Source organism: Nansenia antarctica (assembly GCF_963989245.1).
Source record: "Nansenia antarctica genome assembly, chromosome: 9".
Classification (NCBI taxonomy): Eukaryota; Metazoa; Chordata; class Actinopteri; order Argentiniformes; family Microstomatidae; genus Nansenia; species Nansenia antarctica.
The window spans coordinates 20,011,857-20,025,764 of NC_137679.1; the positions used below are offsets into that span (position 1 = coordinate 20,011,857).

At 39.8% G+C, this 13,908-nt stretch overlaps 2 protein-coding genes across 3 annotated transcripts in view; one reads left to right on the forward strand and one right to left on the reverse strand.

The window, feature by feature from the left end:
• The first annotated feature begins 1,957 nt into the window (after positions 1 to 1,957).
• pex11a (peroxisomal biogenesis factor 11 alpha) lies at positions 1,958 to 4,720 on the forward strand. Of its 2 annotated transcripts, XM_080538890.1 has the most exons (3): positions 1,958 to 2,092; positions 2,232 to 2,347; positions 2,725 to 4,720. In XM_080538890.1, the coding sequence occupies exons 1-3, from the start codon at positions 2,037 to 2,039 to the stop codon at positions 3,291 to 3,293; spliced, it is 741 nt and encodes a 246-aa protein (XP_080395016.1). In that variant the 5' UTR covers positions 1,958 to 2,036; the 3' UTR covers positions 3,294 to 4,720. The 2 variants fall into 2 exon arrangements, with proteins under 2 accessions (XP_080395016.1, XP_080395017.1); XM_080538891.1 differs by lacking the exon at positions 1,958 to 2,092 and having other exon boundaries at positions 2,095 to 2,347.
• Positions 4,721 to 6,666: 1,946 nt separating this feature from the next.
• LOC308164995 (RNA polymerase II elongation factor ELL2) overlaps positions 6,667 to 13,908 on the reverse strand; it is a 29,010-nt gene continuing 21,768 nt past the window's right edge. The window contains exons 7-12 of the mRNA XM_080539084.1: positions 12,469 to 12,589; positions 11,601 to 12,078; positions 10,814 to 10,877; positions 10,080 to 10,251; positions 9,908 to 9,952; positions 6,667 to 9,746 (exon numbers count right to left, since the gene is read on the reverse strand). Coding sequence (XP_080395210.1) covers positions 9,636 to 9,746; positions 9,908 to 9,952; positions 10,080 to 10,251; positions 10,814 to 10,877; positions 11,601 to 12,078; positions 12,469 to 12,589 — 991 coding nt within the window. The 3' untranslated portion in view covers positions 6,667 to 9,635. The remainder of the gene's footprint in view (positions 9,747 to 9,907; positions 9,953 to 10,079; positions 10,252 to 10,813; positions 10,878 to 11,600; positions 12,079 to 12,468; positions 12,590 to 13,908) is intronic.

Here is a 13,908-nt window from a genome sequence, read left to right on the forward strand (position 1 = left end):
TCGTTTTGGACCAGCCCTCATTCACACCCGAGCCAAAGGGGGGGTGTGTTCTGAACAAATGGCGGGGGGAAATAAACCCTCAAAGGGGGGCAAATAAACCCCCCTTCTGTAAAAGATCAATACCTTATGATTTATGACCCCCCCCCCCCCCATAAAAAAGATCAAAGGAAATCGAGATCAAAGAAAAGAGCCCCATACTAACTACTCTTATATCCAAAGCGAATTACAATTCATACAAGTAAATGAATCAACTATACATTAGCCATCGTAAGAAAACCTTAGATGAGAACAAGTGCCACCAGCAGTGACACTGCTAGAGAAAGGGAACGAAAACAAGTTATGGCTTTGTTATTTTGTTTTTAGTTTCAGGGAAACCACCCAATTACTCAGTGGAGTTTAAGTCCGCCTGGAGTAGAAGGGTTGAGATAGATGTGTGTCATTGTTTGACTAGAGAGAGCATCAGAGAGCAAGGGAGAGAGTCACAGGAGGGTGGGTGAATCCATGCTTAAATCCTGTCCCAAACTGTTGACTGAGGCTGGGGGCCCCAGGGTCACCCAACCAGATCACTCTGGCACTACCAGACTGGCCGGTCTGCAACTGACACAGTGACATCATGGGCCCTATTATGCACTTCATCAATAAGACGAGGCGGTAGATCTAAACTTAAGACGTGGAGGCGTGGTCAAGGCCACTTTGCTATTATGCGTGCGGTAGTGGGCGCCTAAAACCCGGCGCTAAGCAAAGAAATTAGTCATGGGTGTGTTTTGGGCGTCTTCTCAATCAACCCAATCAGCGTGCCAGGTGCCATTCCCTTTAAGAACCGGCTGCGTTGAGTCTTTAGCGCTATGCTATTATGGAAGTATAGCGAACAGAAGTGGGAAAGAAACATCAGATCAGATATAAACAGGTTATTTTGATAAACTGGACACATTTTGGGAATATAAACCCCTCAAAAAAAGTTTTATATCGTTGGAAAGCCTGATTAGTCACCTTTACAACGAGGTACAACTTGTAAGGATCGTGCATTCGTGGAATGAGTAACACAGCTAAACATGTGGGTAGCGGCCCAAAAGAATTTGAGAAAATCCCCTGCAATATTCTTCTGTTGGTATTCACTCTCGTTTTGAGCTTCAAGTGCTGGCAGGTGTATGTCAGGTGTGTGACTGGCACCTGAATGGTTCGATTCCGGCCGGGGACATATCCTGCATGTCATCCCTCCTCTCTCTCTCACCCATCCTTCCTGTCTAAATCTCTATTACATCTGTCAATAAAATGAAAAAATATGAGTGGGACTGCCCCACTCAGAAAAAAATAACTTAAAATTAAAAAAAATAATACAATACCAATCGGTATTATTAAAGGGGAGGAATAATCAACCAAAATAACGTTTCCAAACTTTTTTTTGAGGGGTTTATATGGTTACTTTCTTTCATGAAAACATAAAAACTTCATAAAATCACATGTTAACGATCGTAGAGCCAAAATTACAGCTTTCAGCCAAAGGAAGTTTAAAATTGAGGATTTAAATTGCCCGCTGCCAGCCGGTGCGAAATGCATTCTGAGAGGCAGTATACTGCAGTGTAAACGGTCGGCTGGTATTGCATACTTATTATGAATTTAGTAGGCAGTATGCAGTATACTCATTGAGTATGCAGTATGCTAGTATGCTATTTCGAACACAGCCCACGCAAAAACGCAGCTGTCCGTCTTCAAAACAGTCCGTACTGACACCGCAAGTTAAGCTGTCTGATTTCACTCACCAGTAGTAGCTAGTTGCCATGCTCATGATTTCATTGCTTAAAAATTCAAATACTTTGATAGATGACAACTTAGTTGACATTGCGAGATTATTTCGATAGTATATGCTATTCCAATTATTTGTTATTTCCAGATGTCCTAATTTCAGCGAGAACTTTGCATTTCCTGTTCACTAGCCTTCCATTAAGAACAGTAAGAGAGAGCGAGCGAGCGGATCATATGCCTCAGCAAAACTAGAACAATTTGTACCGCAGCAGCCAGCAACGTGTTGCAATGCAATGGATTCTTACATTAAGTTCACAAATCAAAGTCAAGGAAGGGACCGCATTTTCAGGTATGTCTTAGTCATTTAGTTGGCTTAGCAGTTAGGCAGCTATCTCTTAAAGCCAATTACTGACTTTTTCACAACGAGCCAGGCAGCAGCTACAAGTTTTTCTATGTATTTTCACATGTTGTCTGCTGTTCTATTCCAGGGCAACCCAATATGCATGCGCATTATCGAAGTATTTACTTCGTAACAATTCCGCAAGAAAAGATCTTTTGATTAAGGTTCAGAGTCTGGAGTCCAACATGAGTTCTGGACGGAAATGTGAGTTTAAAATCTTTCCACCGATTGGCATTGGGCAACTGTTTCAACATTTTATTTTAAATTATGGGAGTTGAAGAATCACAATTAGCATATTTAGTTATTGCATATGCCTTAACTCGTTTGAATTGTGCATGTTGCATAAGGTACGGAATGCTTGTTAATGTTACAATGTGTCAATTAGGCTAGTCTTATAATGGGAATAGATTGGCCATAAACATGTCCCATATAAATTGTCTGAGCATGACATGAAGGGCTACCATTCTTTGTTGTGATACTGGCAAATAGGATTTTTTTAAATGTGCCCTTTTTGCTAAATATGTTAGCAAGTTCTTTAATAAATGTGTGCTGAATTCCCATGCCCTTGTTCTTTCTTTCAGTGTTTAGGCTGGGGAACACAGTGAATTCAATTGAAGCTGCCAAGCGAACCTTGCATCTCTCTGACCCTGTGCTGCGCCTGTGCCTAACAGTGGCCAACCTCAACCGCGCCCTCTACTTCATCTGTGACAATGTGCTCTGGGCCAGGAATGTTGGCCTTGTACATGATATTAACAAGGAACGCTGGAGCGTGAATGCCTCTCGTTTCTACTTCCTGTCCTTGGTTATGAGTTTGACTAGAGATGTTTATGTAATTTCCCAGATAATGGTACAAAGAGCACGAGATAAACGCTTTCAACAGAGAGTCAATCAGCACCTCAGTGAAGTTCCTGATGTTGCTGGTGTTGTTATCCCTCAGCTAGATGCTTTTCTGTTCCTGCTCATTGAGAGCCTTAAAAGCCATCCTTCCGTTCTCCTTGACACATTGAAAAACGTCTGTGATCTTTTCATTCCCCTGGACAGGTTGGGCATATACCAGTCAAACCCAGGGGTGGTGGGCCTTTGTGGGCTGATATCCTCGCTCTTTGGAATAGCGTCAGTTTTGCAGCCCAGCCTGAAAATGAAACCTTAACCAAGCGGTAAAAGATAAATAAAAGGAGCTAGAATGTTTCAAAGGGCATGTAAAAGACAGTTGCTATGGTAGTCAAACACTGGTGAGACAGGTTTTTACTGAGGTACTGTGTGACTTCATTATTCTCTATCCCATACAAATTATCACTTTGAGAAGTCAGGACTTCACTGATGAGAGCAACCGTCTCTTTACCTTTATACTCTAATTTGTATAATAGATTTTGGGACAAGGTACAGCCCATGGTTGATTACATGGATATGGTTAGAATTCTCTGTATATTGTTACATTAGCAATCCAAGTAATATTTTGTATTTTCAAAAGTTTTGCCATTATGAAGGCAAGGAAAGTTTATTTGTGTAGCACATTTCATACAACAGGGGCAATTCAAAGGGCTTTTCATATATTTATGAATCATGAAGACATTAAACTGTTTTTAAACTTTGGTATAGCAGTCCTCAAATGAAGACCACACAATTACTGGTGCGAGTTGTATTATCCAGCACTGTCCCACTAATGCACCAAGCACTAACTAGGCCTAATCAAAACTAGTGCGTCTTGATGATTCCAAGACCAAAATGTAGCACCTTGAAGCTTTGTGGTTTTCTACAGCCTCTAATTTATACTAAAAGGGAAAGATACACTTTGAAAAGAAAACCCTAATAGTGTAGCCTTACCTTGCTCTAGATCTATAGTACAATAGATGTGCTGTAACCTATTGTTATTGACTATTGTTGTTGTGCCATAGGCCTAGCCTGCATGTTTGGGATTATCATCATAGATGTGTGCTAAGCAGCACCAAGCTACTCTGTTGTTAAAATTTACTGAAATTAAGTTAAGTTTAATTGTTTAGGTTGTGACCAATTTGTCTAAAAGTATTTTGTTATAGTAGGCCTATATCAATGAGGATTTTGTTGTCTTGACTAATTGTCAAATATACTGAGTTTTTCTTCATTGTTTTGTGTAGGCCTATGAATGTATAACAGTTGAATGAGTAGACAGTGTTGTTTGTGTTACAATTGATCAAGTGCTGAAAAAAAAGATGTTTATGCCAGTATAACACTTCCCCTTTTAATGTTATCTTCTAACAACTTAATAGCTGTCAGACACACAATTGGTCAACACAGTATGACCTATGGTCTACCTCCTTTTTTAGAGACAACATTTATTATACTGTCTGTCACAGTGCCAGTGATATGGCCTAAAAATCGGTATTTCACAAGCAATGTATTTATTTTTTATCTGTAACAAATCTCGTTAGCAGAATATGATGTGGAGGTTTGACATTTGTAACTATTAATATAATTAAATGTTAAGATCTACACTGTGTATCATGAAAAAAGGTTTGCAAGTAAAATGTTCCATAATGGAAGAGCCTTAATATACTTCTATGCAATATACACTGTATGTAACAATGTTTTTTAATTAAATGTCCTAAGATGATAGAGGTCTCATTGGAACTTTTATTTTTATTGATGAAGAAATTCTGTTTCATGTGAAGATATGTTAAGGCTAACCATAACCCTCCCTGTTCTCAACTATGGTGACACAATTTACATGCACGTGGCAGCCTTAGTTCTTAGACTTGGTTTATCCTTAACTGCTCTGCGGTTCATTTCAAGGAATAGTTTCTGCACCCACCATTGTCTTTGGTGTCAGTCTGTGGTTGGGATTCTTTTACTTTGACAAGGGCTTATCATGGGATTTTATCTATATCTGAAGCAGTTATTTTTTACCTCACATCATTGCTTTTAAGGTGATCCAGTGGTGATTAGACGCTCTCAGAGCTTGCTTCTTTTTAATGCCCAAGGGTGTCTACAGAATTGGGAAAAACTGCTTTTAGTTACTGTGATCCAGACATGAAATGATCTTCAGGGTAGGCGCATGTTAGAGCATGTTGAGCATGTTGGAGCATGTTGTTACACTTGTTTTAAGGCCTTTGTTAGGGGCCAGCTCACAGAGATATGCTCTTTTGATTAATTCATGTGTTTTTTGTATTTTACTGTATTGTGTTTTAAAGGTTTTGTTTTGTTATATTTGTATTTTAAACAGGGCACACCTCCAGAAGAGAACTCTATTACTGTATCTCCCTGGTTAAATAAAGGTTAAATAACATTTAAAAATCAGTTTTGCTCAAAAGATTTGCACGATTAGACTGGTAAACTGTATGTTTGTAGATGATGATCATAGAGACAAGTGTTACTATTGAATGTTTTATGGGACATCAATTAGGCTTTTAGGTCTTTTATTAGTAATAACATGGTAAAATGGTAATTATACAACAATATGATTTAGTTAGTTTAGTTTGGGATCCACATGGCACCATATGGTACTGTGTAGTTACCAGACAGTTGTCTGTTACCACATCAAGGTAGACTCCATACTGTTCATCCTCTACATACACTCTCTTGGACAGATCAACTTTAACCTGGACTTTCACTGTTATATGTCGACGACACATCTGTGTCAGTACCAAATCCCTACTAAACCCACTCCTGACCCATATTTGAATGGCCTCTCCTGGATGCAACATAGCTTTCTCAAACTCAACAGTAATAAAACCGAGCTCCTACTTTCAATAAAGTTAGCAACCTCTCACTCATTTCTTGAACCTTCAGTTTTGATGAGAAGGCATACTCCAGACCTGTCTCCAGGCTTGGGAACTCCCCATCCATCCGGAACTCTGAATCCATAAACAGCTTTCAATCAAGCCTCCTTCAATCATGCCATAAACCTCAATTGTGTGTCACACTGCATTACTTAGTCAGTTGAATTGTTGAGCAATAAGAGTTTATTATATTATTATTTATTATAAACTCGTATTGCTCAACAGTTCAACTGACAGTAAAGTAATATATGTATGGGATAGAGATTCACTATAATGGGAGGTTAAGGTCAACGCTCGATTTGTATTGTGTGTGAAAGTGAAATGACTAACTTTTGTTACACTGTTGTGCTCATGTACAGTTAGGTCCGTAAATATTTGGACAGTGACAACATTTCCATAATTTTGGCTCTGTATGCCACCACAATGGATTTGAAATGAAACAATCGAGATGTAATTGAAGTGCAGACTTTCAGCTTTAATTCAAGGGGTTGAACAAAAATATTGTATGAAATGTTTAGGAGTGTGCACTTTGAGCCCATTATGCATTATATAACTGTAACTTGAAGATGTTTTGGTAAACAGCTCAAATAAAAAAAATCAGTTTGTGTCCAAATATATATGGACCTAACTGTATATTATTATGGTGGGCATATTTCATACAAATGGAGTAAGCAATCGAGAAAAACTGTAGGACTGCAACAAAAGCACTGTAACATCGCCATCTTGAGGAAATATTTAACATTTAAAACAGGACAAAAATGGATGGAAAGAGCTTTATTCTTTATTTTTTACAGACAAATACATTTTTGTAGGCTTTTTTCTAGAGGAAGAGGTGGTGATGAAGCATCCCTCACTGAAAATTGCAAAAATATATATTTCATTTCCCTTCTTGTCTGTCTTGAATAGACTGAGGAAATTGTGCAAAGGAGGAACCAACACAAAGAAAACATGAAAAGCAATAAATAGTTACAAAAATTTGTTCTCATAGGTAGACAAATTGCAGTGACTTATACTGGACAAGAAATTTCATTTCACATTTCTATTGAGACATTTATTTTTCCAATATCGACAACGCACCAGGGAGAGGCAGTTTTCATTAAAAGAATCTGTTTGTTTGATTTGGATGTTATAATATTCACTACATGAAGTCATGTTGCACTTAAGAACATGGAATCTTAGCAGTTAGTTAAGACTTTAAGACTTCGCCCACAAGCCACAAACAAGTTGTTTGCCTACATCTGAAAAATACAATTTATGGACCATTCATTTCAGTGCAAACATTTTGTTTCCACTGCATGTCATGAAATCAAATTAATTATGGAAGGTAAGACAATACATAAAAAAGCCAATGTGACTCCGATTTTCCTAATAGAAGGCACCTAGCTAACTCCTGCATGTATCACAATTAGCACTTATTCAGATGAATAGCCCCTATGGCCCAGTCCAATACTGCACAATACTGTGCTAGCCTCAAATCTGACCATGTGCTCCTCAAAATACCACAGTAGCATACATTTCATTTACGTAAGGACATTTAGAACTCAACTATTTAAAAAAACAAACCAAGCTGTGATCAGAAAGCTCATCCACTACATGTCAAGGATGAATCCAGGAGTGTCAAAACCTTTGACAACCCTTTCAGACACCAGCTCTAAACCTAGCTAGTTATTGACAGTGGTGCAGAGTAGCATTGGATGAAAAGGCCCTTACTTCACACAGTCAAGATTCTTTACTCTGTTCATGATTATCCAACAGATATCCACAGACCACTCATGGTTATGAGGGAAATTAACAGAAATTAACCTATAACAAACACAACAAGGATTAAGACTCATATGGTAGAGGAATACAACAACTTTGTATTCTAACACTTACAGATGCTGACATAAAATGCAGTATTGAAAACATCCATTAACTTAAATACAGCATTTCCTTCAACCTAAGAACAAGAGAACTAGAAATATAAATGGTCTTAAAACACTTAACTGAGCAGATGTATAAAACATAGAATACGTTTCAGAGAATAGGTCTTGAGCCATGGACATGTGCGGCGGGTATGTTAAGGCAAAAATGAACTTTTTCTTCCTATTTGAACCCATCTTAAGACAGCAATTAAAAAGCAAGATAGTGTATACAGACAGCCACATTGATTTCAATAGTGCTTGAATGAGGAGTCACTGTATTTGAAAATATATCTTCAAGTCAGAACTTATCAAAGTGAACTGCATGAAATAGTGATGGTCACAGGTACATCCATAAAGTTGTTTGTAATGTGGTCTAGTTTGTTTAAAGGCATCTCCACCAACACACCTGGTAGCACAATGTAACATTCACTGCACAACTATCCAATCTTGGCAAATTGTAACTTTTTGTTAGAGTTGAAGTGGATAGTATTCCATGTGACAATAACATGGAATAAAATGCATTTTCCAACAGAGCAATGTCAAGAGAGAAGTTCACACAAATCAGAACATACAGATGGAGATGGATGAGCAATTGACCCTGTGAGCTCCATTAAACTCAATCTGCAAAATCTCATATGGAATTTTGTATGTATGGACTTGGACGATGTACGATCAGCAGACTTAAGTGTTGAATTTTAAAGCATTGCATCTTTAACTGTATAAAAGCAATCCCAAGGGTGATGCTAGACAGAATACTACATTAAGCTTTGTACCAACAAAAGGGTCTTTGGAAGTAAAATGCTCTGGCAACCCACCAAGTCTTGAAAATGTAATGGAATATTGATTAATATGACATTCCTATTCAGATTATCGTCCTTGGCAATGTAGTGGTTCGATCAGAAGCAAATTACTATACTGTAAGACTTGTTAGGATGGCACTTTCTCCTAACTTCCCAATGTCAAGATTCATTCAAGACTTTGTCAGCAGACAGAAAGCAGTTGTTTCAGAACCCAGTATTTGGTTCATGTTTCATGAAGAATGTCTGAATTGACTGCAGCTAGAAACCCAAGACTGAATATGACTATTGGGTCAGAGGCAAATATACATAGGATGTTTGACTGGCATGTCCGATTAATGACATGTACTGACGTGTTTCGGCTCTAACAGATAACTTCATGTTCATAGAGTTCTGAGATATTTTCACAGAAACATTAAATATCTTCCAGGTTTCCCTAATCTGAATCCAGTGATTACAACCCTCTCTATAGGAATCAAGATCTTATTTCATTATTTTACATTTATACATTCAGTGGAACAGCAAACCACAAAGTGTACAGGATACTTAAATATAACATAGACAGAAGACTGGGTATGAAGAACATGTGTTTTCATCTGTCCATATGATTGTACCATCAAACCAATATGCCTTTATGTGTAGCCATGGCAATAGACACAATGATAAAAGCATCTGGGCAGGAGAGGTCATGTACAATTTGCATTATGGGTAGAAAAGAGAATTTGGCTTAAATTGTGTCATCTAACCATTTATGCGGCACAACAAATTCCAGCCATCACACAACAACACTCATCCTTAAAAACTATAACAGTAAAGGGCTTCATTTGATCACGAGTCGGTGGTCTTGGCCCACTTCATATAAGAGAACCTTGCTCCTCTACGCCATCAACACTGGGTGGAGTAAAGTGAATATGTTATTCATATGGGATTCCAGGTCCTTAGTACTCCAGGACCCAAGCTTGGCCAGGTAGTCTCTTGGTCCACGGGAGTCTTTTGGTCCATTCATAGCATCCTAGGGTGGATTGAAGGCCAGTTACTATGAGGGTGCCTGTGTACGGTCATAATCCAGGATGAGGCGTTTGATGTGAGACAGTTTCTGATGCAGGTACTCGCATCGCTTCTTCTCTTCTCGATAACCAGGAAACTTCTGCAAAGACAAGGCACCTGGGCGTCAGTGTGCTGCCATGCTGATGACAAAACTGAGGGATGTGGTGACGTATTGTACTGAGTTATCTTCACAATGGAGCTATTTGTGATACATACAGGCTTGTTCAATATAAATGGTTTGCCCATGCATTCATTACGCACCTTTTTATACTTTCTGTATTTCTGCAGAATTTGGTCCTCCATGAGCTGTAAGGGTTTAAACAATGTTACATTTAGTAAAAACCTTAATAAGTTCAATCTTGGAGGGTTTAACAGGAACTGTTATTATGTCCTATATGTGGTTGTGACATCAGCTCCTTTGCCAATAGCATACCTTGTATTCTTGTGTACCAGGGGACATAGTGTTTATCTTTGAGCCCAGCTGAACAAACATCTCTGTGATGGTACCGATCCGGTCGTGCAGAGCTCTGTACTCATCATACTCTGCACAGAAATCCTCCTTATACTGTTGACGCTGCTCTGATCCTGTTATGGTATTGTACTTTCTGAAAAGAGACATGAACACCCTGTGAGCTGTCATTTTCTACCATAGGCAGTCGGGTTATGACTAAACGCATCATGGAATTATCACATCAGGGGCAGGAATTTAAGATATTATTGTCCCCAGCAGGTGGCACTGTAGATTAGCAGAGTGAATCGTCCTCAAGATGTGTTCTCAAGATGTAAAAATGTAAGACATTAGATCATTTGTTTTCTAAGTCCTTGTCAGTGAAGCTGCACTATTACTGCACATGTGATAGCCCATTTAAACATTCACATTTTCCACAATTTATGTGAATGTTTTAGGCTGAACCCAACCCTTATGGAACAAATCCGTTTCTTTTCACAACAAAAATGTTTAAAGTAGTCAAACCATGAAACAAAAACATGAAACATTTAGGCAAAATATGGTACCAAGAGAAGCCGAGGCCTTGGAAGCACATACTGGCTTTACTTTGACCATGTTTACAGTTGGAAAGGATTTAAAATAACTTCTCAACCCGGGATTCAAACTCAGGAACCATGGGTGGCTCTGGAGGACCTATGAGGCAGTTTGTTTGAACTTACATTAAATAGTCGGGTCGCTCCTCTGGTGAGGTACGAGTGACAGGTGTTTTTGCCCCCTCATGGTCTGGAGATAAACACACGCAAAGGAAAAACATGGTTAATGTAATCTGCCAATGCAAACGTGATAAAGCTCACATCATACCAAGGCTGATGGAGTCGTTTATCACTGCTACTGATAAGAGACCTGCTCCCAAGGCAGGCCATGACGCCAGCGGCAGAGGGGGAGGCAGCGCAGCCCGCTGACTCGCTGGACCGTGGGTCACCCAGCTGTTCCACAGTCAATCATCTACAGACACACACACACACACCACACAGACACACAGACACACGCACCATCTCCAGTGAAAACGCACTTTAAATTATTGGTTTATTGTTACTCCTGCAGTTTGCCATAGACAGGAAATCTAGAATTTTCTCTAAACCTCTTTGAAGTTTTCAATAGTGTGAAAAGTGTCCTACTGCAATGTTGCAAATATTTTAAATAGAAATGGATATTGGATATTTGCAGATATTTGCTTGTTTGTAGTATACATGGAAAGTGTTTATTAAAGTGTTTAAGTATATGGAAAGTGTTCATTTATATGAATACAGATAATCATTAAATCATTAAACTGCTCTGATTTCAATCTGGCTACAGGCCAATAGATATTTCCACTGTTTTGATTCCACTATCTTTCCCTCTACAAGGTCTCAAAATTATGTATGCTAATGTTAAAACAATACATCTTTCTCATTCCATAAGCGAGCAGTAAAACATGGGTTAAACTATTTTGGAATGAGAATTTACCATTGAAATGTTCCTGGTTCTGTTTCAGGTCAGGACTGGTCTCTATCCAGTCCGTTTTTAAGCGCTCCCGTTCCTTGTCTTTGTGCTTCTTGGACTTCTTCTTTTTATGCTGGCCGTTGGCCACAAGCTGAGGGTCCGTACGGATGGGAGAGGTCTCAGTACGGAGAGGAGAGGTCTCAGTCTGCGGGGGCTTGGGGCTCGGTGTTACCGGAACCTGCTCTGTCCTCTCCGACTTGGGGACGCTGGGGGGCCCGCCCAGTTTGTGCCGTACGTAGAGACCGTTAGGACTCCCCTGGACGTGATTGTTGGTTCTCTCAAACTCTGTTTTGGTCTGTACACTAGTGGCTGGCCCAGAGGAGACACAGGCCCCATTGGGGCCAAGGTGTCCATTGGAGGGGGACAGTAGGGGTAAACTCTGATCTAATAGTCTTTGCTTCTTGGGGGTCTGATCTAACGGGTCGGAGGGCACTGGGCGTTTCTGTAAAAAGGGAAAGAAAGGTGGGTTTTTAAAAAATCTCAAATCTTCTTGACTAACACCAACATTCCCAACATTTGAGAGGAACTCCTGAAAAAGGGCAGTGACTGAACTGCTGCCAGCATACGCGTAAATACAAAGCAGATGGTCCCACACCAAGAAACCTGCATTCCTCACTCATTCAATCTAATTCTGCAGTGGGTCCACTTCTTGTTAAAGGTCATACAGTAACACTGATGCAGACAGAGTCCCACTAACACAGAAAGCATGTACTGTAATCTCTACTATTTACATTTGCAGTGGAGATATGGCTTTATCTCTAATCAATGGAACTAACTTTTTTTTTTAAAAACCTGTGAGGAACAGTAGAGTCCATTTTAGGTGTGTATTTACCACAGAGAGATTCTTAACAGGGCTGAGCTGTGACGGGGAATCTCCAGGGGTTTTGTGGAATGAATGGTTTGACTGGAAACTCTTCAACTGGCTACTACTGCTACTGAGTGGCTGAAGTTTCCTGCAACAAGAAGAGGGAGACATTTTTGTTGATGTTGTTGCCATTTCGATTAAGCTAGGCAGATAACTTGAGCTTTAAAGCTCATTTTGACAGTTTCTAGTGTAGAAATAATGTTCAAATGTGATATTATGGCTTCCAATTAAATGAATGAGAGGTGGGGCCATGTAAACAGAGGAAAACAACACAAAACAGGAACAACCTTTAGGTTACTGTAGCTACAAGATCAAGATCCAACATTTACAAGCTAAGACTGGGTCGGCCTCAGCCTCTCCTGTTTATATACATATTACAAAGGGACCTCACTGTCAAGACATTATAGAACACACATACTGCATCCAGTTGGAGATACACTCAGGCTAGACTCAATCTTAGGGGGACACTGTCAGATTTGTTAGCATGTTTAAGTGTTGTGTGTGTTTGTATGTGGGGGGGGCACGTATCTTGTGTTTCTAGGTTACAGAACACTGATAACATCTGCAAGAGGCAGGCACTAAGACAGACCAGTGTCCAGTGAGGAGAACAATGGTACCAGATGCAGTCACTGTTAGGCCAAACACTCTCCACTGGCAATCTGCTTCCTACAGCTCCTTCCTCAGAAAGACCTCACTACAATCAGAGTTCAATCATGCCTCCCAGAAGAGCCATAGGGGCCGTTTCAGCTATAGGATCCGTGTAATGTCTTCTAAAGCACCACTAGGGTTCGGCAGGATTTTCTTTTGACATGAAGCCTACTGACATGCTAGGCTGTCAGCCCGGATGGGTAATGACCTGATCAGAACGAGACTGCTTTCTAGGTTCAACTAGAGGAATAGATATCTCCGAACATACAGTTGAAAAAGAAAAGAAAAGAATAATCATATATTGACGGCTACTTCCAGAGCATGAACATGCAGCAAAAACAACCTGTACACTCCCACGCCTAGCATTCGGAGTCGCTGGAGGTAAACAGAAGGGACATATTCAATTGCACAATAAACTAGGGAGTAGAGAAGGAGGAAGGGGGGTGGATTGCAGTTCTTCCAAAATGCTCACGAAACAATGCCAAAGAGGGCACGTACACAGGATGATGATGATGATGATGATGTTCACTCGGTCATTCTTAAAAAACTCAGCCTTACTACTCAAGAGTCCTCCACGTTAATGCTAGTTGGCAACCATGCAGTGAATATTTTTCTCTCCCCTTTGATGTAGCCATCAACACATTCATCTGTGCAGAAAAAGTCATTAACAAGCTCTCCTTTCAACAAGATCACAGCAGACTGCCATAGTAATCCACTGGTCCAGCAGCCTTAACACTAGCACGTTGTCAAAAGGCATCA